This window comes from Podarcis gaigeae (genome assembly GCF_964106915.1).
Source record: "Podarcis gaigeae genome assembly, chromosome: 13".
Lineage (NCBI taxonomy): Eukaryota > Metazoa > Chordata > Lepidosauria > Squamata > Lacertidae > Podarcis > Podarcis gaigeae.
Genome location: NC_139689.1, coordinates 11,707,267 through 11,733,659, shown reverse-complemented (window position 1 = coordinate 11,733,659; position 26,393 = coordinate 11,707,267). Strand labels below are relative to the sequence as shown.

The 26,393-nt window shown below is 47.0% G+C and overlaps 1 protein-coding gene across 2 annotated transcripts in view; it reads left to right on the top strand.

Annotated features, from left to right (window-relative positions):
• Positions 1-26,393, top strand: part of LOC310828758 (vigilin-like) — a 53,691-nt gene that overhangs the window by 9,687 nt on the left and 17,611 nt on the right. For both annotated transcript variants that reach the window (XM_083706537.1, XM_083706538.1), the window contains 11 exons: positions 10,968-11,047; positions 12,285-12,397; positions 13,670-13,818; positions 15,335-15,550; positions 15,782-15,988; positions 19,208-19,423; positions 20,654-20,860; positions 23,019-23,126; positions 24,275-24,379; positions 25,457-25,535; positions 25,720-25,859. In XM_083706537.1, coding sequence (XP_083562663.1) covers positions 12,322-12,397; positions 13,670-13,818; positions 15,335-15,550; positions 15,782-15,988; positions 19,208-19,423; positions 20,654-20,860; positions 23,019-23,126; positions 24,275-24,379; positions 25,457-25,535; positions 25,720-25,859 — 1,503 coding nt within the window. In that variant the 5' untranslated portion in view covers positions 10,968-11,047; positions 12,285-12,321. The remainder of the gene's footprint in view (positions 1-10,967; positions 11,048-12,284; positions 12,398-13,669; positions 13,819-15,334; positions 15,551-15,781; positions 15,989-19,207; positions 19,424-20,653; positions 20,861-23,018; positions 23,127-24,274; positions 24,380-25,456; positions 25,536-25,719; positions 25,860-26,393) is intronic.

Genomic DNA, 26,393 nt, shown 5'->3' with positions numbered 1-26,393 from the left:
GTGTGGCTTTACATACACTAGCAAACGTATTAAGACAAAATAAAAGCTTTAATCCCTCCCCACCTCCACAACCTCTTGCTTTTCGTCAAGCGCTCTCTCCGTCTCAACTCAAGGGGGAAACGGCAACTCCCACTGATATGAAAATAGGAGCTGCTTTTAGCACCTGCACCTGCGTGGCCCTCCGAGACCCAGAGAGTCGCTGCGGAGCCCAATTAAAGGCTCTTGAGAAGTCTGAATGAACAACCGCAGGCGGTGGGGCTGCAAAACAACGCCTGCATTTTGGTCCTTTTGTTCCTCCGGCTATGCTTGCCACCGCTTGAAGGTATCCAAAAGTGAAGATTTGGATCTGGGACCGTGTTCGGCAACCAGTAATTCCACAACACTCATTTTAGAATGGTGTAAGCCAGCTTTCCCCAGCCTGGTACCTTGAGATGTTGTTGGACTGTGATACCCGTCATCCCAGATCATACTGACGGGGGGTGATGGGAGTCAGACAACATCTGGAAAACACCTGGTTGGGGGAAGCCAATGTTGGCCACACTGGAGCCTGCTAATTCAACACCCCAATTCCCCTTTTAGCCTCTTGTCGTAGGAAAGGTGCCTCAGCCCGCTGGTGATATTGGTTGCCCTTTTCTGTACAGTGGTACCTTGGTTTAAGAACAGCTTAGTTTATGGATAACTTGGAATAAGAATGCTGGAAACCCGGAAGTAGGTGTTTTGGTTTGTGAACTTTGCCTTGGAAGCAGAACATGTTCCGCTTCCTGTTGAGTGTGTTCCATTTGTAAATTGTGCCCCCCGCTGCTAATCTGAGGCTTTCTGTTGAGTCTGTTGGCTGTTGAGTCCCGAGCACCCACACAACACAGAGGTGTGATATTTGGGGCTTTTGTTTTTGCTATTTTGTTGCGGTTTTGTTTGTGTGGCCTTTTCATTTATTTTTTTTACTATGACTTGTTCTTCGTTTTACGGGACTGACCTGTGACTGTGGCTTGTGTCTTCGTTTTTGTGATACTGTGGAACCCAGTTCAGCTACTGGTTGATTGTATGACTGCAGAAATGGATAAAAGTCCCCCCTCCAAACAATGACTATCATCAGTGCACATAAGAGGAAAAATTAATTTTAATTTTTATAATCTACAATACTGTCTTATTTATTTTATAGTACAGTACGTTGATTATTGCCTTCATTTTATGGATCAGTGGTCTCGTTAGATAGTAAAATTCATGTTAAATTGCTGTTTTAGGGGTTGTTTGTCTGGAACGGATTAATCCATTTTCCATTACTTTGTATGGGAAAGCATGCCTTGGTTTAAGAATGGACTTCCGGAACAGATTAAGTTCGTAAACTGAGGTACCACTGTACATCAGGTGTGTGGCTCTCCAGACCTTTCTACCTGGCCCCTGTAGTTCTTCCCACTCTGCTCTGTGTTCCTTGAGTCCTTTTTCCTGGCTGGAATGGGTCAAGCAGTTATACTGCCTCTCGCTTGTCTGGTGGAGGTTCAGGAAGTGTGAGTGGAGATGTGGCTGTACGTGTAAACCTCTGAATTCTACTGTATAAAGGGAAGAATCTCACCTGTTTCTCCACAAACTTCTTTCCACCCTTTCCATGGAGCCCCCCCCCATAACGTTCTCCTTGAGGAAAGGTGACCTCCAGACTGAAACCCCACTCCCCACCCCTGCTGTGCATTTTCCATCTCTACAGTATCCCTTTTTATGAATATGTGAGTGGTCTTTTGTGGTGGGCTTGGGAAAATGACGCTGTCAAATCTGTTTTCAGCCCCTTTCCTAAGAATTCCTATCATGGGATTGCAAAGGCCTTCGACCCCCCCCCCAACCCTACTATTTTTTCAGCCTCCCTCCCTTCCCAGAAACCTCGGCAGGCCTAGTCCGTCACTTTCAGCCTTAGGGGCCCCCCAGTAGACTGATGGTAACAAGGAAGGCCGTCAGTCAGTCATAGTAAGTCATAGCTCTGCCCCAGTTTGTGACATTTCTGGGCCTAACTCTTTCCTCCTTGAAGACCCTGTAAAGGAAGCAGCAGCTTCAGATCAAAGACTGAAGAGTGCCCTGCGATAAGTATGCTTCATGTTGTCATCTCAGCAATGTTTTCCCTCCAAGATCCCACTTAATGCCTATCTTAGCCACTCTTTCTCTTTTTCCTGGCTTGTTGTAGTTGAGATGTGGCCAATGTGCTGTTGCCTAGCAACCCCGATGAAGGTATCTTTGGTCGTGGTCAGAAGGCTTGCTCTAGGCCACAGATGGGGAACCTCTTCCTCTCCAGTTGCTGCCGAACTACAGCTCCCATCATCCCTGATCACTGGGCTATGCTGGCTTGGGGTTGATGGGATTTGGAGTCCAACGACATCTGAAGGGCCATCGGTTCCCTTCCGTTGCTTCCAGGTCAGAGAAAGGCAACTGGTTGCCAGTGTTCAATCTATTCCTGTAAAGTATAGTGTCTTGCTGTGTCCTCAGTCAGCGACATTGGGGAACAGTAACCGCATATCGTTAGGGACGCAGGTGGCGCTGTGGGTTAAAGCCTCAGCGCCTAGGACTTGCCGATTGAAAGGTCGGCGGTTCGAATCCCTGCGGCAGGGTGCGCTCCCGCTGCTCGGTCCCAGCGCCTGCCAACCTAGCAGTTCGAAAGCACCTCCGGGTGCAAGTAGATAAATAGGGACCGCTTACCAGCGGGAAGGTAAACGGCGTTTCCGTGTGCGGCTCTGGCTCGCCAGAGCAGCGATGTCACGCTGGCCACGTGACCCGGAAGTGTCTCCGGACACCGCTGGCCCCTGGCCTCTTGAGTGAGATGGGCGCACAACCCCAGAGTCTGTCAAGACTGGCCCGTACGGGCAGGGGTACCTTTACCTTTACCTTTAACCGCATATCGTTGCTTCCTTTTCACTTCTTAACCCTGCCTCAACTTGCTTGGTAGCTGGGACCTGTCAGTCATTTTGCCTGTTTGTTACTGTTCCTTAAGTCACCTGCTGTCTTGTGCAAATTGGTTGACATCTGGCATAGCATGGTTTATAGAAAGTGGGAAGGGATATGTATTTCCTCACTTTCTCCTAATACTAGGACCTGGACCACCCAATGAAACTGAAGATTTAGGACAGACAAAAATAAAATACGTTTTCACTCAACACCGAATTTAAACAGTGGAATTGGATGTAGCGAGGGATGGCTTGAAAAGAGTACCCCAGCTAATGGAGGATAAGGTGATCAACTGCTACCAGCCACCATCAGTGTTAGAAACTGTAATAGAAAAGCTAGGAGCCAAGTGGCTCCTGGGACCTGGGTTGTGGGTGCCAAAACAGAATGTCTAGTCTCCATTTGGGGAGATCGGCAACACTTTTTATTATTTTGATAAGCATATTGTTAATATCACATTTTTAACAGAAATTGCGAATGCATGTTTAATTTGGTGTTTACAATAAAAATATTGATGCCATACTTCAGTTTTCAAAACACTCTACACTTTATTGCTAAACTCCTTAACGTATTGTCTATCCTTAACATATACTTTGAGGCTTCAAAGCACATACATTCCAGTGATCCTTGAGTGTCAGTCAGGTGCAAAAAATGGCACCCAGACTTTTAGAGGTGCTGGCAAATGGAGAATTTTTAGGCATACAATGCGCCTGATTCCCTGCTAATTTTGAACCCTGACCACAACGGCTATGTTTCTCTGAATATAATGCTGCATAATGGTCCACTTTTAAAATGAAGCTGCTGTGGTTAAACCTGCCTGGAAAGTACACAGCTATTATTTCTTCCACCATGGATCTCAAGACTGTACGTAGGGTTCCTAGGGAGCCTCCCATCTAAACACTGACTGGACCTAGACCTGCTTAGCTGCTGCAGTGTTATTGCATCCTCTACTTCCTAACCACGCAGGATCTCAGCAGTGGCTATTGGTATGCAGACAGTCTTCTCTAACCATGAGTAGTAGGAGAGGGTATGTATAATTGCTCTGGTCCTCATGGTTACGGAAGACAGCTTGGGTATGAACAGCCGCTGCTCAGAGCCTGCTCACCCCCAAGGTCCCTCCAAATCAGATTTTTATACAACTGGAATAAAAAAACAGGGGAAGGAACTGTATGCCAGCCCAGTTGGCGCTGAGCAGCTGACTAGGGTTTGGCAAAAGTGAAACCCATTCTCATGCCTTCTCATCTCAACGGCTTTAGCCTTAATGATTGAGAAACACTCCTGAACGCATCTGCACAATGGGATCGGGCCGAGAAAAACACTCTGAAACTTTCAGTTGGAGTTAATGAGATCCCAGGGCATTTGCTCCAGAGTTAGCAACACAACCCCCCTTAGAGGATGCTTTCCTCACAAGACATTTTGGAGCTTGGAATACAGAGACTGGTCTGTAGTCTGGGTGACAAACGCTGTCAATCAGGAGCAAGGCAGGCCTGGCTGCCAGTACTGGGTATTATTAAAACTTCTGCTTCTTAGGCAACCATTTCCTTCATATAACTCGGAGAGCGTCATCTCCATTTGTTATCACCGTATGCCAGGAGTCCGGGTTGGATGGGGAGCAGTTGGCTTTCTCAGTTTTCAGGCTTAATGTCTTAAGAACATAAGGTGAGGCCTTCTGGATCAGGTCAAAGGCCAGTGTAACCCAGCATCCTGTTCCCACAGCAGCCAACCAGATTTTATTTACGTATTTGTAATCCACACCTCCATTAAAATATGTCAAGGTGATATACGGCACACAGTGAATAAACTCCACAAAAAGCATCTCTAAAAGCTTGTCAGTAAATGCCAGTTGGTGAAGAAGAGAAAACTCATACTGCAAAGGCCTGTCTAAACAACCTCGTTTTCAGAAGGCGTCGGAAAGGAGGTGGGGGGTGGTTCCTGCTGAAACGCTGCTGGCAGGGCCTGCCATGCTAAAGGTTAGGTCCCTGGTGAAAGCCAGCTGATGCCCATTAGATGCCCAGAAGCAGGACTTGAGCACAACTGTGCTTTCCTTCCTTGCCATCCCCCAGCAGCTGGCATTCAGAATCATCCTGTCTTGGACTATGGAGCTCAAAAATAACCATGGCGAAAAGATGGACTTCCCATCCCTGAGCTTGTCTAACGTTTCCAGGTTGGTAGCTATACATCTTGTAGGAGTGAATGCCATGGTTTTTGCTATGTGCCTTCTCCTGCCCCATTTGCCAAGACTTCAGAAAGGCATCTCTCTTCTGCCCCGTGTTCCCCCACCCAAGGTTCTTCCAAATTTCATGGGTACTGGAGCATGCAAACAATTGGGGGGAAGGCTATCAGGAGAGCTGCATTGAACCCTGGGGCTGAGGCTCCTCATTCTGGCCAGAGGCTCATGCTTATCCTCAAGCACCAACACAGCCTTGACCGGCTGCCGTTCTTTTCGGAGTCCAAAAAAAAAAAAAGAGCAACTGCTTGCTTGGCCTGCATCTCTCTTCGTTCCGTGGCTGACGGCTGCTTTTGGCCCTCGCCGTCCTCTTGGCCTTCCTGGTGTTTGCACAGCTCTGCTTGTGCTGCCAGCCGGGTAAACGAGAGATTTCCCGATGAATAAAGTTGTGCTGCTTTGGAGGCCAGGCTCAAAGCCAGAGCCCAGCGATCTTCTGTAATCAAACTGGAGCGGAGCCGGCCCAGCTTGTTCCTGTGGCCTTGATGCGCTGCTCTTCCACTCTGGCAGAGAATTCGGCCAGCTAGTGCAGGAAATGGGAAGCTTGGAGAAATGTTTAGTTTGGTACACTTTGAGAACCAGATTTGCATTATTTTTCATTTTGTGCGAAGGAGTAAGAGAGGCAAGATGGCAGGACAAGAAGCTGGAGCTTGAAAAGTTCAACCAGAGGCAAAACAGCAAATGACTTAAGCCTGCACAGAAACAGCTGTTCTCCACCCTGCCTGCAAACACCTCTCCCTTTTCTCCCTTGTGCTGGCAGGGCGCACAATCTATTTTCAGATGCCTCATTCAGAACTCTTGCTACCGGTGATGTGTCTGTCCTCCCCTCCTTTTCCACCAGACCCACACATGAATCAACACAGAGGTGACGTTTCTTGTCCAGCGGTGTTCCACTTTCTGCAGACAGTAAGCACTTGGGACAGGGAACTTGGAAAGCTTCCTCTCCCATACGGTGTCACTCTCTTCAACCTGGTGAACTTTCTGCTTGTCGACTATCAAGCTTGTGACTCAGCCTCGTCGCTCTGGTCTCATTTCTCAAGGCAGAGAGAACGGCTGTATGAATAGCTCCACAGCTCAGTTGTAAGCATCTGCCTTGCAGGTTGTGTTAGAAGCTCAGATATATAAGCTCATTGCCAAATGGCACCTTAAACCTAGGTTATGGTTGCCACAACGGTCTATCTAGGTGCCTTTTATGGTGAAATTTGTTGTTGTTAATTTCATTTCTATACCGCTTTATATTTTAAAAGAAAAAACCTCAAAGCGGCTTACAACACACAACATCAAGTAAAACAATCCAGAATAAAACAAACCAAGTCTTCAAAGAAAATATTTCCAATCCTTCTCTAAGTGGCATTTTGTTTTCCCCACATTTCTTTACCTACTTAATTTATAGAGCTGCCCCATAGCAGAAGGACTCTAGGGAGCCAGTGTGGTGTAGTGGTTAGAGCAGAGCATTCCAAACTGAGTGTCACGTGACACATTAGTGTGTCATCCACAGTGTGTAGTTGTGTCACGCAAACACTCCCCGTGCTCTTATAAGGGGTTAGTTTAACCTCTGGTTTGCTAGTAAAACTGAATTACTGTGTCATGAAATGATGCATGTCTAAAAAGCGTGATCAACATGAAAAGTTTGGAAATCTCTAGGTTAGAGTGTCAGACTGGGGCTTGGGAGATCAGGGTTCAAATCTCCACTCAGTCATGGTGCCCACTGGGTGATCTTGGGCCTACCTCACAAGGTTGTTGTAAGGATTAACTGTGGGGGGGAGGAACCATGTAATCCTTGCAGAAAAAAGTGGGGTATAAATGCAATACATAAGTTCTTCTGCTTACCTGCTTAAGGAAGCTGGCATGGCCAGCCAGATGGAGATGTCAGTTGCTAACCTGTCATCCAGAGATCTCCATGTGCTTGCAGTTGGACCTGCACTAGTTGCAAAACACACCTGGCTAATTTCTAACACCACTTGCAAGCAGAAGGTCACAGCTTTGGGCCCCTGGCATGCCCAGGTAGGGTTCCTTGAAACCCCCACCTGAAATCCTGAAGAGCTGCTGCCAGTCAGTGTAGGCATCACTGAGCAAGATGGGCCAGTGGTCTGACTCCGCATTAGGCAGCTTCCTGTGTCCCTGACCTGCTAGGGGGAATCTCCCTTGCTTTCAGATACACGTGTCTCCTTAACACCTTGAGGACTAGAGCCATGCCTTGATTTTTCTTTAAAAGAAGCATCTGTTGGTTCTGTAGATTCCGGAGGTGTCCTCTTTTCATCTTAGGAGGCCAGGCTCCTGCAGTTCAGCGCTGGGTTTCCCCTGCCTCTCCCGCAGCTTTCCTTGTTTATGTCTTTAGCTCTTTCTCTCTCCCGTCTTTATTTATTGATGACCAGAGGCCGCAGTCCTGTCGGATTGCATCAAGGAGAAGAGGTTGCAACTCGGTCACCGTGCGGTGCAGAGCTGGGAGCTTGGGGGGAGAGGGGACGCATGGCAACAGGGGGGCGCGTGGCAAACGAGGGCCAGTTCCCAGGGAACATGGCAGTGCTGCAGCAGGAAGGCATTGCCCATCCGTCCTTGTCGGGGCAGCGTGGTGGATTGGACTGCCTCTCCCCACACAAACGGCTTAGCTTAGGCAGATCTGTGGGGTTGATCGCTGTGTCCCTGGAGGGGAATTCAGGTATCAGAGAGACCGAAAGGCAGAGGCAGGCAACGCTGGACTAGGGATGTTGCCCTCTATGAATTTTAATCCATGCTTCATGGACCCATGTGCTGATTGCGGTGCAGTTACCCTTCCCATTGTGTGTTCTTTTGAACTTTGCTGTACGATACTCAAGCTGTACCGTATAGTTAAAGCCATGGTTTTCCCACTAGTAATGTATGGAAGTGAGAGCTGGACCATAAAGAAGGCTGATCGCCGAAGAATTGATGCTTTTGAATTATGGTCTGGAGGAGACTCTTGAGAGTCCCATGGACTGCAAGAAGATCAAACCTCTCCATTCTTAAGGAAATCAGCCCTTAATCACTGGAAGGACAGATTGTGAAGCTGAAGCTCGAATACTTTGGCCACCTCATGAGAAGAGAAGACTCCCTGGAAAAGACACTGATGTTGGGAAAGATGGAGGGCACAAGGAGAAGGGGACGACAGAGGACGAGATGGTTGGACAATATTCTCGAAACTACCAACATGAATTTGACGAAACTGCGGAAGGCAGTGGAAGGCAGGAGTGCCTGGCGTGCTCTGGTCCATGGGGTCACAAAGAGTCGGACACGACTAAACAACTAAACAACTCAAGCTGTGCCAAAATGCATTCATTGCGTCTGTCGAAATCACTTTTTGAACACTGGAAAGCTGCCTTTTGCAGAGTCAGACCAGTTAGCTTGTCCACTGCCTGGCAGTGGCTCTCCAAGGTCTCAGACAGAGAAAGAGGGCTTACCCTGGAGTCATTTAAATTGGAGGTGCCATCAGGGATGAGCATGAGGCTTTCTGTGTGCAGAGCAGGTGCTCCACCACTGAGCTGTGGCCCCTTCTGGAGGAAAAAGAGGGTATTAGTATTAGTGGGCCCATTGGGCAAAAGATTCCTGCATTGCAGGCATCGGACTAGACGACCCTTGCGGTCCTTTCCAACTCTACAATTCTATTCCTTTGAGGCTGTACCGATAGCACAGCTCTATGGTTGAGCCCATGCTTTGCATGCAAGAGGTCCCAATTTCAATTGCTGGCCTTCTCATGTAGGTCTGGAAAAGAGCCCTTCTAAAGATGCTGCTGCCAGTCAGTGCAGACAGTATTTAGCTAGATGGAGCAATTGTCCAACCCTCTGTAAGGCAGTTGCTTATAAGTGTGATGAGTAGCACTAGCATCGGATACAACCCAGAGGGGCAAATGTGTTAAACATACCTGTTTCTGTTAGTTGATAAAAAAATTTTTTTTTTAAAAAAATGAGCTTTTACTGTAATACAATAAAATTAGAGCTACGAAAGATGGAAGAAAAAGAAATGTTAGCAATCTAACACGATCTGTCTCTTTATTTCTTCTTGATTTTTGGAAACAAGATAATACCAAGTGTAAGTGCGAGTTCTGCATAGCGAAATGCAGAAATCCTGGAGAGGCTGGCATCGCATGACTCCTGCTTTTTGGAAGGAAAAAAAATAGAGTAAAATTCTGCTTTAGTGATATCCAGCTCCCTAAAAGATAGTCAAGGTTGTGGGGGGGCAGGATCTTGGGGGGGGGGCAGGATCTTTCTTCAGCTGTGCTGCTTTAAGGCTGTTTGGGGATTAGGAGTGCACAGAGGGGGGATTCTCTCTAGCAATTTCTCTCCCTTCCTGCAGCAACCTTTGCTATACTGGATGCAGCTTTGACACAGAGGTGATAGCAGCCCCTGCCAAGTGCAAGGAGGTTCGTTCTTCCTTCCTTTACGGTTGCCTTAAGAGGATTTCTCTCAAATCCTCCCCATAGAGCTTAGCGCTGCTGCCGCCGCCGCCGCCGCCTCTCTTTCTTAATGGGGGTTGGGAAGCCGAGGGCACGAAAAGCACCTTTGCTGCAAGTTGTGAGCCGTCTTTTCATGGACAGGAAGGGAAGATGAGGACTGGGTGCTGGGTTAGATGGGACATTGGGCTGATTCCGCAGGCCTGCTATTTATTTTCTTAAACCACAGACCTTATCGTTTGCCAGTAGTTGCCTCCTAACCTGAGCTCGGTCGTATTCTTTGACATTTATTTATTTATAAGGTTTCCTCACCTGTCTTTCGCCAGAAAGTCCCAGGACAGGTTGCAGTAGATTTATATCCACAGGCAAAATAATTAATTATGAAACACAATAAAGCTATCCCAAAATGGGACCAGAAAAGACTTTTTATGGTACATGACAACAGCCGCATGGATGCTACTAGCCCAGGGATGGAAAGAAGAAAGAGTCCCTACCAGGGAGGAATGGCCAGCTAAGCTGATGGACTATGCAGAAATGGCAGAACTGACTGGAAAGCTCAGGAACCAAGAGGTCAAAAACTTTTTAAAAGAATGAGAAAAATTATAATCTATTATTTAGGAGACCATTGCAAGCAGATTTTAATCTGCTTGCAATGTAACAAATATTATGGACCATATGGATTGATATAGAATAGCATGGGTAGGCAAACTAAGGCCTGGGGGCCGGATCCAGCCGAATCACCTTCTAAATCTGGCCCATGGATGGTCCTGGAATGTGTCCTTTTATTTAAAATGCATCTCTGGGTTATTTGTGGGGCATAGGAATTTGTTCATCCCCCCCCAAAAAAAATATAGTCCGGCCCCCCACAAGGTCTGAGGGACAATGGACTGGCCCCCTGCTGAAAGTTTGCTGACCCCTGGAATATAGAATAATACGCAGTTGTAAATGCTGACAATAGGATCCATGGAGAGGTTGGAGGGAAGGCTCGAGATTCAGAGTAATGTCTATATATGAATAAGCATTTTGGTTGTTATAATTTTATATTTCTAAAAACAAAAATGATTTCATTAAAAACATTCCAAAATGGAGCAGATATCCCTCTCTTTTTCTCTCTCTTTCTCTACACTGTCTTAGAACCTCAGATATATAAGCTAATTACCAAATGGCACCTTAAACCTTGGTTACTGTCACCACAATGGAATGTCTAGGCGCCATTTTCAAATGGTAAAAATTATTAGTATTAGTACTAATTTCATTTTTTTATACTGCTTACAGCCAGTCATAATTTGCAGGGATAACCTACCTTGCGTTTTGGCACAGGGCTGTGTTGAAGAGTTTGTTTCCAAGCTCAGGCGGAAGGGGCTCCCCTTGCGCTGCTCATAAGTGGGTCCTCCTGACAGCGTTTAATCCTTCTTTCAGGACCAAAGCAGCCGTCACGCTGAAGCGCCACAGGTAGCCTCGTTCAGGACGGACCCTTCTGGCACTTGACCATTTTGCAGGTGAGTCTCCCTCTCCCCGCATCCAGCAAAAGGGAAGAGTGAGGTGCAGCAGGGGGACCCGGGGTCGCTGGGAGCCTCTGCCAAGGTGGAAAGCATGGGTACATCCTTCCCATCTGCGCCACGGGGTGGGCAATGTATTTCTGCATGTGTTTGTTTTAACATGTGTGTGCCGCTTTTCCAACAACACTAAACCGCCTGCTGAAAGCTTCTATTCCTCCAGGCCTACACAGGCAATGAAGAATACATCCTTCCACAATGGTTAATTGATTTTTTAAAACTATTTTAAGGTTTTATTGTATGATTTTATATTTTTATTGCCGCAAACCGCTTCAATATAGAATTTTTTATTTTAACAACTTTGAGCACAACAGTTAAAAATTAGCAAACGACATTGCCGTCGATGTCATCCTATCCAAAAATGGAATAATATGTAAGTAAAGCGGAAATAAGCCATCCAGCGAGCGATTAATGCAGCTCATGCAAACGCTTAAGAATTCAAAAACAATTGAAAATAGATGGCGCCCGTTTCTCATGCCTCAATATTACTGTGGTGATTGCATTGGAGAAGTGGAAGAAAATAGGAGCTGAGGTTGCATCCTCCCTCAAACCTGAAACAGATCACGTCCTCCGAGTCTCATTTAAAATAGCTTCCTTCATCGCTCCTCCACTGCCAGTCTGAGTGGAGGGACAGGGGACCCATAATATTTTGCTTGACTCTTCTTGTTGGTTGCTTTGATGCAACAACATCTGACACTTGGCAAGGAGAGCATTTCAAATTCTGAGGCATCCTCCACAAGCAAAAAATAATAATAAAAAAAAATTGCCTGATGCATGAGTAGCACCACAAATGGGGCAGCGCAACTCAAAAAATCCCACTTTTCTCTGGTTGTCTACCTGAATTCAAACAGTGGTGTTGGTAGTGAGATATAAGGGGGAGCCTTGGGCTGATGAGTTTATTGTTCAGGCATGGCTCATTTGGTATTGGGAAGTCCAAGAACATTGGATAATAATACATGGTTGATCTAAGGTGAGCGATGCACTTAGAGCAACCTCCGCACAATTTTGGGCTCATCCAGATGTTTTGGGCTACATTTCTCATCAGCCCCAGCCAGCAAAACACCTGGAGGGACGAGGTTATTAGGAGGCTGACTTAAGTGATGTGGTCGCTCTTTTTAAAGGAGTCACAATAGCTTCGCCAACTCCTGACCTAACTCTCTCTCTTTCGTCACTCCAACAGTGGAATACCGGAAACGCGCAAATCTGGGTTTGAAGCTATGAGCTCGGTAGCAGTGTTAACACCCGAAAGCTTTGCTGAGCACCGCAGCGGGCTGAGGGATGAAGAAACACGAGGTGAGACGGGCAGGAATCTTTTGATGTGGGTGTGTTGTGAGGCTGCTGCTCACACAATGAATGAGATGCGTGTTTGATGATGGATAGGGCTAGAGTGGAATCCATTGGCGGAACTAATAAACCAACACACTTTGGAAAGGTAAATATGCAGACACCGGTTGAAGAAATTTTCACTCTTCCTGGGTTTCTTTTGTTATTGGCCCTAAAGTTGACATTCAGAAGGGAAACTCTAGGGTGAAGTTGCTCTATTGAAGCTTGTCAAAAGTTCAGTTCTATCTTCTGTGTATTGAATCAAAATAATGGCTTCTTTTCCCACTACAAGTGCCTTATTGGCTAACCAATGGCAGGGTGCTTTGTGCTATCAGCAACATTGGCTTGTAAACAGCCGGCTGCACTTAATTTACATAATATATTTCAAGCTTGTGGCATGATGGTCACAATCCACTTTGCATTTCATTCCCCTGTGGACCTTGCTGCTTAATTTTTGTTTTACTCTACACCACTGTGTGCATTTACTCCTGCCAACTGAGGTTTATACTTGCAGGCATTGCTCAGGAATTCTAATAAACCAAAAAAATCAGTTTTGAAAGGTTCCATCTGCCTTATTGATTAAAAGTGCCGTACGATTGCATCCAAGCATAGATGAAAATCTGCTCATTGATCTCAGGAATCATTGCGCAAGGTTTGGTGTCCAAATGCATCACAGAAACCCCCCTCCCTGCCCCCACAAAAACCAGAGAGCATCCAAAATGAACCCCAAAACAAACCTGTATCTCAAGATGCTGTGAAAATGAAGCTTTTATTTTCAAAGCATCCCAATGCTGCCTTTGGGGGGGGGGGTCACATGGAGAAAACAGCCTTAGGAGATAATATCTGTTAGATATTCTCTCCCATTTGCCAATTCATGTGAACAGGAGATACATCTGGCAAGATCTCTGCAGGCTGTTCTTCAATTTGACCCCTGAAGAAGCGCCTTTAGGCAATAAGTGGCTGAAACGACATTGGGCTGTTTTGAAAATAACATCCTCATTTTCACAGCATCTTGAGATGCCGCCTCTTTAGTTGCTGGGTTCAAATGCACAGTGAACGGACAACCTTCCAAAATATAGAGTAGATGCATCTGATTAAGTGGTCTCTAGTCCACAAAGTAATTTGATCAGAAGCCTGGGTGTGTCTTCTCTGTTGCCTGCACAATCCCTTCTCTACACCAGGATTCCTTCCCACCCTCGTGTGTGATCTTGCTGTCTCTTTCTATGTTTGTCTGCTGGGCAGGTGGTGTCCCAGAGGATGAGGCCTACATCCCCACTTACTTGGAAGCCTTTCCGCCACTCCCAGAAAAGGGAGCCCCGGGGGAAAAGTCCAGTGAGCTTACGGGAGTATGGAACAAAATCCGGCCTATCAAATCCTCTGTCATCACCCAGGTGAGTGTGCAGAGGCAGGGCACAGGGAGTTCCACTTCTGCTGCTGGCGTGTCTTCGCAGAATACCGTGTGTGTGTGTGCGTGTGCGTGTGTGCGCGCGCGCAAGGGAGAGAGAGAGGCTTCCCTATGGGGGATGTTAATTGTGAAGTGTTTATCTCATTGCTGGATGCGTAGCCAAAATAATCGGCAGACCTAGAAAGATGGTTTTGAACTTGGAAGCAGTAGAGCTGAACTGACTGCTTGTGTTGCCTCGCTCAAAACCAGTGTCTTGGATGTACGCTAGGCAAAGGATTGGCAGCGACTGTGCGAAAAAGCCTCTATGCATCCTTCTCTTATTAGGAGAGCAATTGTCATGGTTGTTCTGTCTCATCTCCAGTATCCGAAGCCTCTGGGTACCAGTTCAGAAAGGATGAGCAGGAGAGTGCTGTTGTGCTCCTATCCTGCTTGATGGCTCAGTTGATAGAGCATGAGACACTTAATCTCAGGGTCGTGGGTTTGAGCCCCAGTTAGGCAAAAGGATTCTTGCATTGCCGGGGGTTGGACTAGATGACCCTCGTGGTCCCTTCCAACTCATGATAGCTCCTTGTAGGCTTCCCAGTAGCAACGGGTTGGCCGCTGCAATAACGAGAATGCAGGACGAGATGGGCCTTTTGGTGTCCCAGCAAAGGAAGAAGGGATACAAAAACTTACGGAATATGCAGAAATGGCGAAACTTACTGGAAGAATAATAAACCAAGATAACATTCTTTTATTATAAAATAATGGAAACTGTTTATTGAATATTTACAGATAAATTGTAAACATATAAGAACATTGGCAGGATTATTGTAATAACCTGCAGCTGCATAAGAGTATTTAAAGAAGATGAGTAAATGAGCAAATCAAGTTAATTTGGATATGCAGAAGATATTAAAAATTTAAGGAACCGCAGAAAGAGGGGAAAGGAAGTCAAGCTTTGAAATTCCAAAATGATTGTAAAATTAGTGAAATGTACAAACTTGAAAAGTATATTTTTTTTAAAAACTCGCATTCATCCAGTTAAGTAGATTGAAAATGGAGGGAGAGGCAAGCAGGAGAAACTGCTCCATGCTGCACTTAAATTAATGTGTGGAACCCTTCACGGTGGCTTTGAAAGCAGATTGCGCATATTTATCTGTTGCCTATATATCTCACTTCTCTGTGGAGCTCAAAGTGGATGGCGTGGTTCTCCTGCTGCCCCTCCTTTTAATCCCCACAACCACCCTGCGAGGTGGGATAGGCTGGGAATGAGTGAGTGGCCCAGTAAGCTTCACAGCCGAGTGGGGATTTGAACCCTGGTCTCCCAGGTTCTAGTCCAGCACTCTTAACCACTGCACCACACTCGCTCTCATGCAAGATAGATGTTTCCAAACAGAGGGAAGTGGGATTCTTTCCTGGATGGTCCTATTGGTCCGGTCCAGCATTAACTGCTTTTGCATTTGGAAATACACATTTTGCGGCATGTAGACACGGCCCCTGAGGTCTTCCTTCCTTGGCAGGTGTTTCACGTCCCCCTGGAAGAGCGACGCTACAAGGACAACAGCCAGTTTGGAGAAGGTGACGAGGCCAAGGTGTGCGTGGACATCATGCAGAAAACCGGGGCTCATATTGAGCTCTCCTTGGCCAAGGACCAGGGCCTGTCCATCATGGTAACCGGCAAACTGGACTCCGTCATGAAAGCTCGGAAGGAAATAGTCGCTCGGCTTCAGACCCAGGTGCATGCAAAGCCCTTCCACCCCAAAGTGTGATTCCCTCCACCCCAGCGACTCTCGCTTTTCCGCAAGCGGCTATTATTCTGCAAACTGCCCTGAGGTCTTTTGATGAAGGGTGGGATATAAATGTAGCAAATGAGTAAGGCAGCTCCCTTTCTTTCTGTATCAAGCAGCCCTTGTTAAAACTGCATTTGGAAAACCCAGCAACGCCACTGTCCCCTCCCCTTTCCACAGGCTTCAGCTACTGTCACAATCCCCAAGGAACACCATCGCTTTGTGATCGGCAAGAACGGCGAGAAACTACAGGAGCTCGAGCTGAAGACGGCCACCAAGATCAACATCCCACGGCCGGAGGACCCCAGCAACCAGATCAAGATCACGGGCACCAAAGAAGGCATTGAGAAAGCGCGGCACGAGATCTTGCTCATTTCGGCAGAGCAGGTGAGCCGGGGAGAAAGAGTCGCGACTCCCAACCCTTTATCTCCAAAGGTGGAAGGCAACGGGAATGGGAAGCAGTTGTGCAAGAGACTTCTTGCAGCCAGCCTTACGGCTTCTCTTCATTTTAAAACCAGCGAGCAGGTTTTTGCAGTGGACTCTAGCATGCTGCATTCCACGGCTAGGACAAGACACCCAACTGAAGGTCTGGAATTTTTGCGGCTCTAGACACAACATGGAGGGGTTTCATGAAGTGCACAATATTGGTGCGGCCAGGTTTTATTGCTAAATCTGGGATACCAGCTTCAATGGGGTATTTTGGGAAGGCTGGGAAGGGGTTCTTGCCATGATGGCTATCTTTCCCCTTGGCTGTCAGAGACAGTTTGCCTCAGAGGTACCCATTCCTGATGATTGCAAGCTGGAAGAGTGTTGTTGCGTTCTGTCCTGCTTGCAAGCTTCCCATAGGTTGACCACTGTGACAACCAGGATGCGGAGCTATTTGTGTTTATTTTTGTGGGAATGTTGAGGAAAGTAGGAGAGCATATATTGATTAAATATTATCCCTCCTCACTCACGCTAGTGAGCAAGCAGCAGAGCACATTCCCGTGCACATTGCTCGAAGCTAGTTGATGGATTCGTTAGAATCATTTAAGCCAAGCAATCCAGTCTGGCTTGTCCAGTCTATCTTGTTCCTGGTAAGTTTTCCCTTTTATTTCCCTCTGGAATAATAACACGGCAGTCTTGATTAAAAATAAAGTTTACTTTAGTCCACAGTAGTATTTTGATGACAGGCTTTATCTTGTGGTTACAGTTACATTTGTAGAGAAAAGAAGTCTGAGCTTGGCCTCAGACTTTGTTTTTTTTTAAAAAAAATAAAATAATATTTATTAAATTTTCCAGAATAAAAAGGAAAGATAGAAAGAAAAGAAAAATATAGTTTACACTTAGTTTCAGTAACATCTTTCCCGGACTCCCCCCCTCCCCCTCTTGTATTCCATTTCCCTTAAGTTGATTCCACAAATTCTTACCCCGAATTTTAAAGTCTTATTATAATTTTAAATAACCCATTTATTCCAAATTAATTTATCTTATTTATCTTATTTAACCATTTCTCCTTATATTTTATATACTTCCCTAAGGTCGACCCCATTTCCCTTCCACGAATTCCCCTATTTTCAAACAACAGACAAGAAAAAAAGAAAAGAAAGAAAAATATGTAATTTTACAGCCTTTGGGTTCCAAATCTGCCCCCCCCCCAGTCCCCGGTTCCGATCCCCAAAGTTCATCCATTGTCTACTGCCAGCCTGGTGCATCCACGTCTATATCTCAGTTCCACTTTGCCGTCTTTTGATAGCTTTTAATTTCAGAAAGTCCAATCTCGGAGAAACTCTCAGAAAAGTTCATTCTTCTTCCATCCAGACCTCTATGTTTAAGAGTATAACTCAAATTCTGTTTCTTGATCCTTTTAAAGTCTGGATGTTCCAAATGCTCCAACTTCAAGTTTAGTCCAGCTCTTATTCCTCAGGTTGCTTTTTCCTGTTCTGCTGCAGAAACCTTCTAATTCAGAAACTTCTTGTTCTCCACAGAGGCTTTTGTTATTTAGGAACATAAACTTACGTCAAGTCCCTTCCTTTCTTCAATAGATAAATCCATTGTCTCCTTTAGTATAGAGACCTCTGTAGACAAAATAATGCTTCGTTTTTGCAGCTTTCCCAAGAGATAACAAATCCTGCTCAAATTCATAGTATTTTTCCACTTGCTGCTACTGTTGCAATGTCCCAGCCTCCCTCTAGAGGGAATATGGTAACTTAATTTCTTTCCAGATCAGACCCGAAAGTCAAATAACTTGTTGCCTTTATTTCCAATAATTTATGTCCAAATTGTATCAAATCTAACCAGCAAAGCCATAGTAACAAAGTTCTCTTTTATTTTCCTGCTTTGACAGCTACTTTGACAGCTGTCAAAGTTTCTGTGTCTCTTCGCCAGTCTCTCATAGCGGATCGTTCCCGGTTCCCGGGGGGTTGCACTTTAGTTCCTACAAACCAATCTTCTCCTCCAGCACAATTATTGTAATTTCCCTTCGTGAAGTTACATTTTTTTTCAAGTAAGCAAGTTCATCTCTCGATCTTAGTTGACAAATCCTTGCGTTAAGCCATCTACAACGGGGGGGGGGGGCGGACTTCCTTTTTGCACCTCCCCCGCTTGCTCCAAATTCGTAGATCAAATTTCCCTTTTAAGTCCAATAAATTTACTCACGGGTTGTTCTTTTTAATCCAAATCCGAAATTTCCAAAGAAGAAGTCGTTGCTCTCCGCCGAATGGCATGCGGCTTCGCTAGGCAGGGGAAGCAGTGGACTCATGGCACCACACCCCCCCCCCGTCACCCGCTCCGTAGCCTTTAAAAAGGCTCCTTCGCGGGTCGGGGGGGCGCAAACGGTGCCCGCCGAGTCACCAAGTCCATGGGCATCTCCGCCCATGGTTTTTGAGGGTCCCCGCGTTGCCGGCGCGGCAGGACCCGACCCCTACCCAGCAGACTCCCTCCGGAGCTCGGAGGGAGTCCGCCATTCGGCGATGGCGCCGACCCGGATGTCTGGCCTCAGACTTTCTACCTTGTGGCTTCCATCCTCTGTAAGGAAAGAGCAAAAGAGGAAGATGGCTGCGTGACCAGCCCTTTTATAGGCTCTGCCAGGGTCACGCCCATCTATCTGGTCACACACAGGGGGAGGGTGCTCCAGACAGGTGTGACAGGAAGTCCTCCTGGCTGGAGTAACATCCCCCTGTGTGTCCACTCTGGGCAACAGGAAGTGTTGCATTTGACTGCTTCAGTGCTGATACATCCCACAGTTTTCAGGTTGATATACAATACCATTTATTCAGAACGCCTAAGTAGAATAGATTAGCTTTTCGTGTGATCCAGCCAAGGCTGCTCTTCAGGCTCTGTGTCTTGGCCTTGACTGCGTTTTATGGACAGCAGCTTCTGTATCCCAGCTCCCTTCTTCAAAAGGAAGCTCATAGCGGGGGAAATAAATCAGTCTTGGGTGATTGACAGGAAGGGGAAAGCATACGGCGAGCAATTCGCCGCCCCATTATTTCCAGGAGAGGTGCTGAATAGTGCAGAACTGAGACTTGATCTACAGGTTTTGGATATACCGGACCGGGGCAGCCTGTGATCAAGCAGAGGTTGCTCCTCTTCACGTGGATCAGCAGGTTTCCCCTTGTGTTCCAGGATAAGCGGGCCGTGGAGCGCTTGAACCTGGAGAAGGCCTTCCACCCTTTCATTGCTGGAGCCTTCAACAAGGTGGTCCAGGAGATCATGCAGGAGACCGGAGCTCGCATCAACATCCCGCCGCCCAGCGTCAACAAAGACGAGATCATCATCACCGGCGAGAAGGAGCCGGTGGCCCAGGCTCTCCTGCGCATCCGCAAGATCTATGAGGATAAGGTGGGTGGGTTTGCCTGTCCCTGCAAAAGGCGACATTAACAGCACTTTGACAGAAGCACCAAAGCTGTACAGAGCTCTGTCGCTTAGCGTTTTAGCTGGCAGTTTCTGTAAGAAAGGGAGTGTCAGCTACATCAAGCTGCCCCTTTGAGTGCAGGTGGTCCCGGCGGTGCCTGGGGCGGATGGGAATGACAGGCCAAGACATCCAGCGGGCACCAGGTTGGCAAAAACCTGCCCTAAAGAAATCACTGGCCACTTCTACATGCACTTCCTACATGGAATGGGTGGATTTGGGACCGCCACCTTGCTGAAATTTGCAAAGGAGCAGCAGAAAAAAAGAAACATTGATTTTTTTTGAGAACATGGATGTGTGTTGCAGCGGAAATCCTCTTAAAAGCCTTTCCTCCCTGTTGACTGGAGGGAATGCATCTGCAAAAACGGCTCTTGCAAGGTGCAGGGAAAAAATCTGCCCCCTCGTTAATCAGGGACACCAGAATGCTTATAACTTCCTGTGAGCCATTTAACAGTATAAAGTAGGGATGGGGAGCCCATTATTATTATTATTATTATTATTTTATTATTATTATTATTATTTTATTATCTATATCCCTCCCATCTGGCTGAGTTTCCCCAACCACTCTGGGCAGCTCCCAACAGAATATTAAAAACACAATAAAACACCAAACATTAAAAACTTCCTTAAACAGGGCTGCCTTCAGATGTCTTCTGAAAGTCAGATAGTTGTTTATTTCCTTGACATCTGATGGGAGGGCATTCCACAGGGCGGGCGCCACTACCGAGAAGGCCCTCTGCCTGGTTCCCTGTAACCTCACTTCTTGCAGTGAGGGAGCTGCCGGAAGGCCCTTGGTGCTGGACCTCAAGTGTCCAGGCTGAACGATGTGGGTGAAGGTGCTCCATGATCCTTCTGATGTTTCTGGGCTGCAGCACGCATCATCCCTGGCCCATGGCCCATGTTGGGTGGCGTTGATTGGTGCTGGAGTCAGCACCTACAGGGCCGTCACCACCCCATTTGCGGGATAAATGCTGCAGCCCTAATTTGTAGCTTATTTCTGAGTGCAGTGCGGTCAGCTGCCCCAACTCGCTTTAGCTGGATGAGTGGGGAAGGTTTGATAATAGCTGCTTTCCTCTGGCCTTGCTGGGAGGCTTTTGGTGCCTTTGCCTGTTTCCATGCTGTGAAGCAGCTGCCACTCCCTCCCGCTCCCTCTCTCTCAGAAGCGCAAGACGACCACGATCTCGGTGGAGGTGAAGAAGTCCCAGCACAAGTACATCATCGGCCCCAAAGGCAACACCCTGCAGGAGATCCTGGAAGCCACCGGAGTCTCAGTGGAGATGCCGCCCCTGGAAAGCAGCTCAGAAACAATCATCCTCCGAGGCGAGCCCGACAAGCTGGGTCCCGCTCTGACTCAGGTCTATGCCAAGGTAAAGGGCTCTGAGCATCTGTGTTGGACCGCCTGGTCCTCTTTATGCGCAGTTTGGACCATGTGGGCCACCTGAATACCAAGGGGGGATTGACTGCACCACTAAGGATGATCAAGAAGGTGCATCTGTAGTGGCTTGGCAGTTTTATTGCTGTTGGGAAAAAAATTAAAAAGGCCTTTACCATTTCTTTTAAAGCAAGTTTATGTAATCGGATTTTTTTGTTTTGTTCCTTGCAACCATGTAGGTCTTAAAAAGCACCTAGTGGGAATTGTCTTACGCAACTGTAGAGGGTAATCTTCTCATAGGAGGCTCTTTGCTCCTCCCCCCCCCCCCCCCGTCCATGTCCAAAATTAGCTTTTTCTTAGCGGAGGAAAATTAAAAAAAAAGGTGCCGTTCAAGAGGCTGCACCTGGTCTCTCTTTTATCACAGGTTTCAGACCTGTGTTGGGATTTATTTACAGTCGTACCTTGGTTTTCGAACAGCTTAGTTTTCGAACATTTTGGCTCCTGAACACCGCAAACCCGGAAGTGAGTGTTCCAGTTTGCAAACGATTTTTGGAAGCCGAACATCCGACGCAGCTTCCGATTAGCTACAGGAGCTTTCTGCAACCCATCGGAAGCTGCGCCTTGGTTTCTGAATGCTTTGGAAGATCGAATGGACTTCCGGAATGGATTCTGTTCGAGCACCAAGGTACGACTGTATTTAGTATTTATTCAGTTTTTATACAGCCCTTTATCCAAAGATCCCAGGGTGGTGTACAACATTAAAAACACGTTTTATGGAGCATTGATAAAAACATAATAAAAAGCATAATAACAGTCATAATAATAACAAAATAATCGTAATAACAGTCCCCCACCCACCCACTCACAGCTTTAACAGGCCATAGATCATTTAATGGCCAAAGGCCTGGGTAAAGAGGAAAGTTTTTGCCAGGCACCCAAAGATAGTGCCGGGCGAGTCTCTCTGGGAAGATCATTCTACAATCGGAGAGGCACCACAGAAAAGGCCCATTCTCATGTTACCACCCTTCAAACCTCTTGGGGGTGTTTGTGTGTGTACATAAAGAAGGGCCTCAGGTGACAAGCACAGGGTCCGGGTTGGTTTGTATGGGGAGAGACAGTCCTTTCTGTGCTGAGTATTATTACATTTATATACCACTTTTTTCTTCCAAGTAGCTCAAGGTGGTGTACATAGTTCTCCTCCCCATCTCATCCTCACAAAAACCCTGTGAGGTAGGTTAGGCCAAGAGATGGCGACTGGCCCAAGGTCACCCAGTGAGCTTCACTGTTCAATGGGGATTTGAACCCTGTTCTCCTGGGGATGCTAAGTACAGTGGTACCTCGGGTTACATACGGTTCAGGTTACATACACTTCAGGTTACAGACTCCGCTAACCCAGAAATAGTGCTTCAGGTTAAGAACTTTGCTTCAGGATGAGAACAGAAATCGTGCTCCGGCGGCGCGGCGGCAGCAAGAGGCCCCATTAGCTAAAGTGGTGCTTCAGGTTAAGAACCGTTTCAGGTTAAGAACAGACCTCTGGAACAAATTAAGTACTTAACACGAGGTACCACTGTATTGCTAAAGGGACGCAGGTGGCGCTGTGGGTTAAAGCCTCAGCGCCTAGGACTTGCCGATCGAAAGGTCGGCGGTTCGAATCCCTGCGGCGGGGTGCGCTCCCGCTGCTCGGTCCCAGCGCCTGCCAACCTAGCAGTTCGAAAGCACCTCCGGGTGCAAGTAGATAAATAGGAACCGCTTACCAGCGGGAAGGTAAACGGCGTTTCCGTGTGCGGCTCTGGCTCGCCAGAGCAGCGATGTCACGCTGGCCACGTGACCCGGAAGTGTCTCCGGACAGCGCTGGCCCCTGGCCTCTTAAGTGAGATGGGCGCACAACCCCAGAGTCTGTCAAGACTGGCCCGTACGGGCAGGGGTACCTTTACCTTTACCTTTTACCACTGTATTGCGACTTGAGATGGATATTTGAAACGGTACTGTGGCGGCACCCAGAGACAGAACGCAGTCATTGCCGCGCTAGAACAGCTGAAATTTGGAGAGCCTATGTGTTTAAAAGGGGGAGGAAAAAAAACCTAGCATGCCAATCTGGTCTCAAGGGAAACTGTGATTTGACCACAAAACTCCCTCTTGTCTCACCACACCAGGCGAAGAGTGTGATGGTAGCTGAAGTAACCGCCCCAGCCTGGTTACATCGTTTTATAATTGGAAAGAAAGGACAGAACATTGGCAGGATCACCCAGCAGCTTCCGAAGGCAAGTATTGCTTATGCAAGAGACTGGAGTAATCGGAGTGAAACCGCATGTCTTTTTGCCATGCTTCCATTTTGATACGCAACATATGATCCCTGTAGCCCGAGGAAGAGCTGGGTGTGATACCCAAGCAGCAAGACGTGGGCTAGTTTGGGCTGCTAGGAGGCTTGGTTTGGGTGTTCTGATGTGCCTATTTGACGGATAGAAGGGGCAGCTAGCAAACGAACCTGCAAGTTACTAGTCCACAAGTTTTTACTACATGTCCCACCCATTAGACCAGGGCCAGTCATCTGTGGTGTACTGCTGGCCTCAAGGAGCAAGACTTAAGACTATAAGGAGAATCCTGCTGTATCGAGCCAAAGCCCTACTTAGTCCATCATCCTGTTACTCGCAGGATTCAACCACACACCTCTGGGAAGCCCACAAGCAAGTTGCTCTTCCCCATGGGTTTCTCCAGCAGCGGCTAACTCAGAGGCTGTTTCTAATACTAAAGGTAGTATGTAGCCATCACAGCTAGTAGCTTTTGCTAGTCTTTCATTGGGGATATTCTTCTAATCCCCTTTTTCAAGCTGTCCAAGTCAGTGGCCGCCCCTGCATTGTGTACCACCAGATTGCATAGTTCAACTACATGTTGTGTGAAGACGTTCTTCCTTTTGCCCATCCTTTTGCCTATTCAGCTTGTATTTTAGCATCGTGAGGTGGTCACCTGGAGGCAATGACTACTCGCCGCAGGAGAGTGGCAGTTTGCCAACCCACCTTAGGCACGCAGGACATAAGAGATGCCTTTGGGGGATTATAACAACACAACAAGATGGAAGAAGTAAATTATTGAGATCACACATGGGTGAAGGGGAGGGGGTATATGGGAACCTATAATATCATTTATAATATAATTTGTTAAGTGCGTTGTATTTACATATAGCAAAGGGAAGCATAGAGCAATTAGATATATTTTAATTTAGATAATCTATGTAATAGGCTTATGTTAGAAAATGAATATGGATTTTGAATTTGATGTTTGCAATTTTTTTGGTTTTGAAATAAAATTTTTAAAAAAACTTGTTTTAAAAAGATGCCTTTGGGGGGATACTTGGGTCATCTCTTTTTCCACATCAGGCATATCAGAAGTTTGATTGCTTGTCCCTTTTCAGGTTCACATCGAATTCACGGACGGCGATGAGAAGATCACGCTGGAAGGTCCCACCGAAGAGGTGGAGCTGGCTCAGATGCAGATCCAGGAGATTATTCGGGACCTGGTGAGCCACTGCAGCTTCTTGCTGCAGAGTTGTCTGTTGCTGGCCCAGTCGCAGGAGTACGAACCGAAATCCCACCATCTTGTGAAAAAGTTCACGCTCGCAGGAGCCGCCTAGCCTAGGGTGGGGCTTGGTATATTGAGAGCTAAGATGATGATAATGAAACTGAAAATAATAATTTATACCCCGCCCATCTGGCTGGGTTTCCCCAGCCACTCTGGGCAGCTCCCAACAGAATATTAAAAACACGATAAAACATCGAACATTAAAAACTTCCCTAAACAGGGCTGCCTTCAGGTGTCTTCTAAAAGTCAGACTTAGTTGCTCTCTAAGGTGCTACTACGGGACTCGGTTGGCGCTGTGGGTTAAACCACAGAGCCTAGGACTTGCCAATCAGAAGGTCGGCGGTGAGCGACGGGGTGAGCTCCTGTTTTTTGGTTGCAGCTCCTGCCAACCTAGCAGTTCAAAAGCACGTCAAAGTGCAAGTAGATAAATAGGTACTGCTCCGGTGGGAAGGCAAACGGTGTTTCCGTGCGCTGCTCTGGTTCGCCAGAAGCGTCTTAGTCATGTTGGCCACATGACTGTACGCTGGCTCCCTTGGCCAATAAAGCGAGATGAGTGTCGCAACCCCAGAGTCGGCCACGACTGGACCTAATGGTCAGGGGTCCCTTTACCTTTAAGGTGCTACTGGAAGCAATTTTTTTAATTTTGTTTCTAAAGGTCACTTGTTTATTTCCTTGGCATCTGATGGGAGGATGTTCCACAGGGTGGGGGTAAATAAGATGCCCCCCATTAGCATATGAGATGGAAACCGAATCTGTTAAAAAGCCTTAAGAATATAATTAGATTATAATTTTCTAACTGCCCTTCTCCACAAGGTCCCAAGGTGGGTTCTAACAGTAAAATTATAAAAGCAGATAAAATTCAGGAGAATGCTGAGAGTAGACCGGGCAGAAATAGCATCAATGCATCTCCAGAGGGCACAGTAGAATTGCAACAGAGCCACTCTGGGCGGCGGCCACGAGGCGAGCTCACCATCTTCTCTTTCCCTCCTGCCCTCCCAAAAATATTCCTTTGCAGCTCGGCCGAATGGACTACACCGAAGTGCTCATTGATCAGCGGTTCCATCGTCACCTGATAGGGAAGAATGGAGCCAACAGTGAGTTCTGGTGTGCCAACGCAAGTGCTGGCAATTTGTCTTGTCTTGGAGAAGTTGCGGTGGGTGGCGGCTATGTGACAATTGAGGATACCTGCCAGGCAATGCTTGCAAAGGTTTGGTGCTGGCCTCTGTGTCTCTGATCCTGCCTGTCTGTCTGTCTCTCTTCCCTTCTGCGTGCTGCCAGTCAACCGCATCAAGGAACAGCACAAAGTCTCCGTCCGCATTCCGCCCGACAACGAGAAGAGCAACCTGATCCGGATTGAGGGAGACCCGCAAGGGGTTCAGCTGGCCCGCAAGGAGCTGCTGGAGATGGCTGCTCGCATGGTAAGGGGGAGGCCAGCATCTCAGCTGGTACCTTCATCTCTCCCTTAGCCTCCCCAGGCTGGAGTTGGGATGGAAGAAGAAGCAGGAGCCAATCAGGAAGAGGGAAGGGGAGATTGGAAGGGGAAATGCATGGCAGTGGGAGGGGGTGAGGTTGGAGGGGTTACAGGGGTGAATGAGATTATTTGGTGGGGGGGCGGAGTTGGAGGGCTAATAACTCAGAATTTGTTCTTTCAATTTGTATCCCGTCCTCCTCCCAAAGGAGCCCAGGCCAGCAAACACATCTATATTTATTTTTACTTTATTTTATTTTGATAATAATGTTATTAGTTTTCAATTACAGTCAAATAACAGCCTCATTATTAAGAATGCCAAATTATAATACAGTTACTAATACCAATCGTTCAGATATCAAATTATATAATTTAGGTGCCACCCTGCCCCCGCATGCTAGAATTGATGGTTTTCTTTATATCTGCATTCCAAAATCTTACTAATTTCTATTACATTCCGGTCAAAATAATAATCCTTTATACA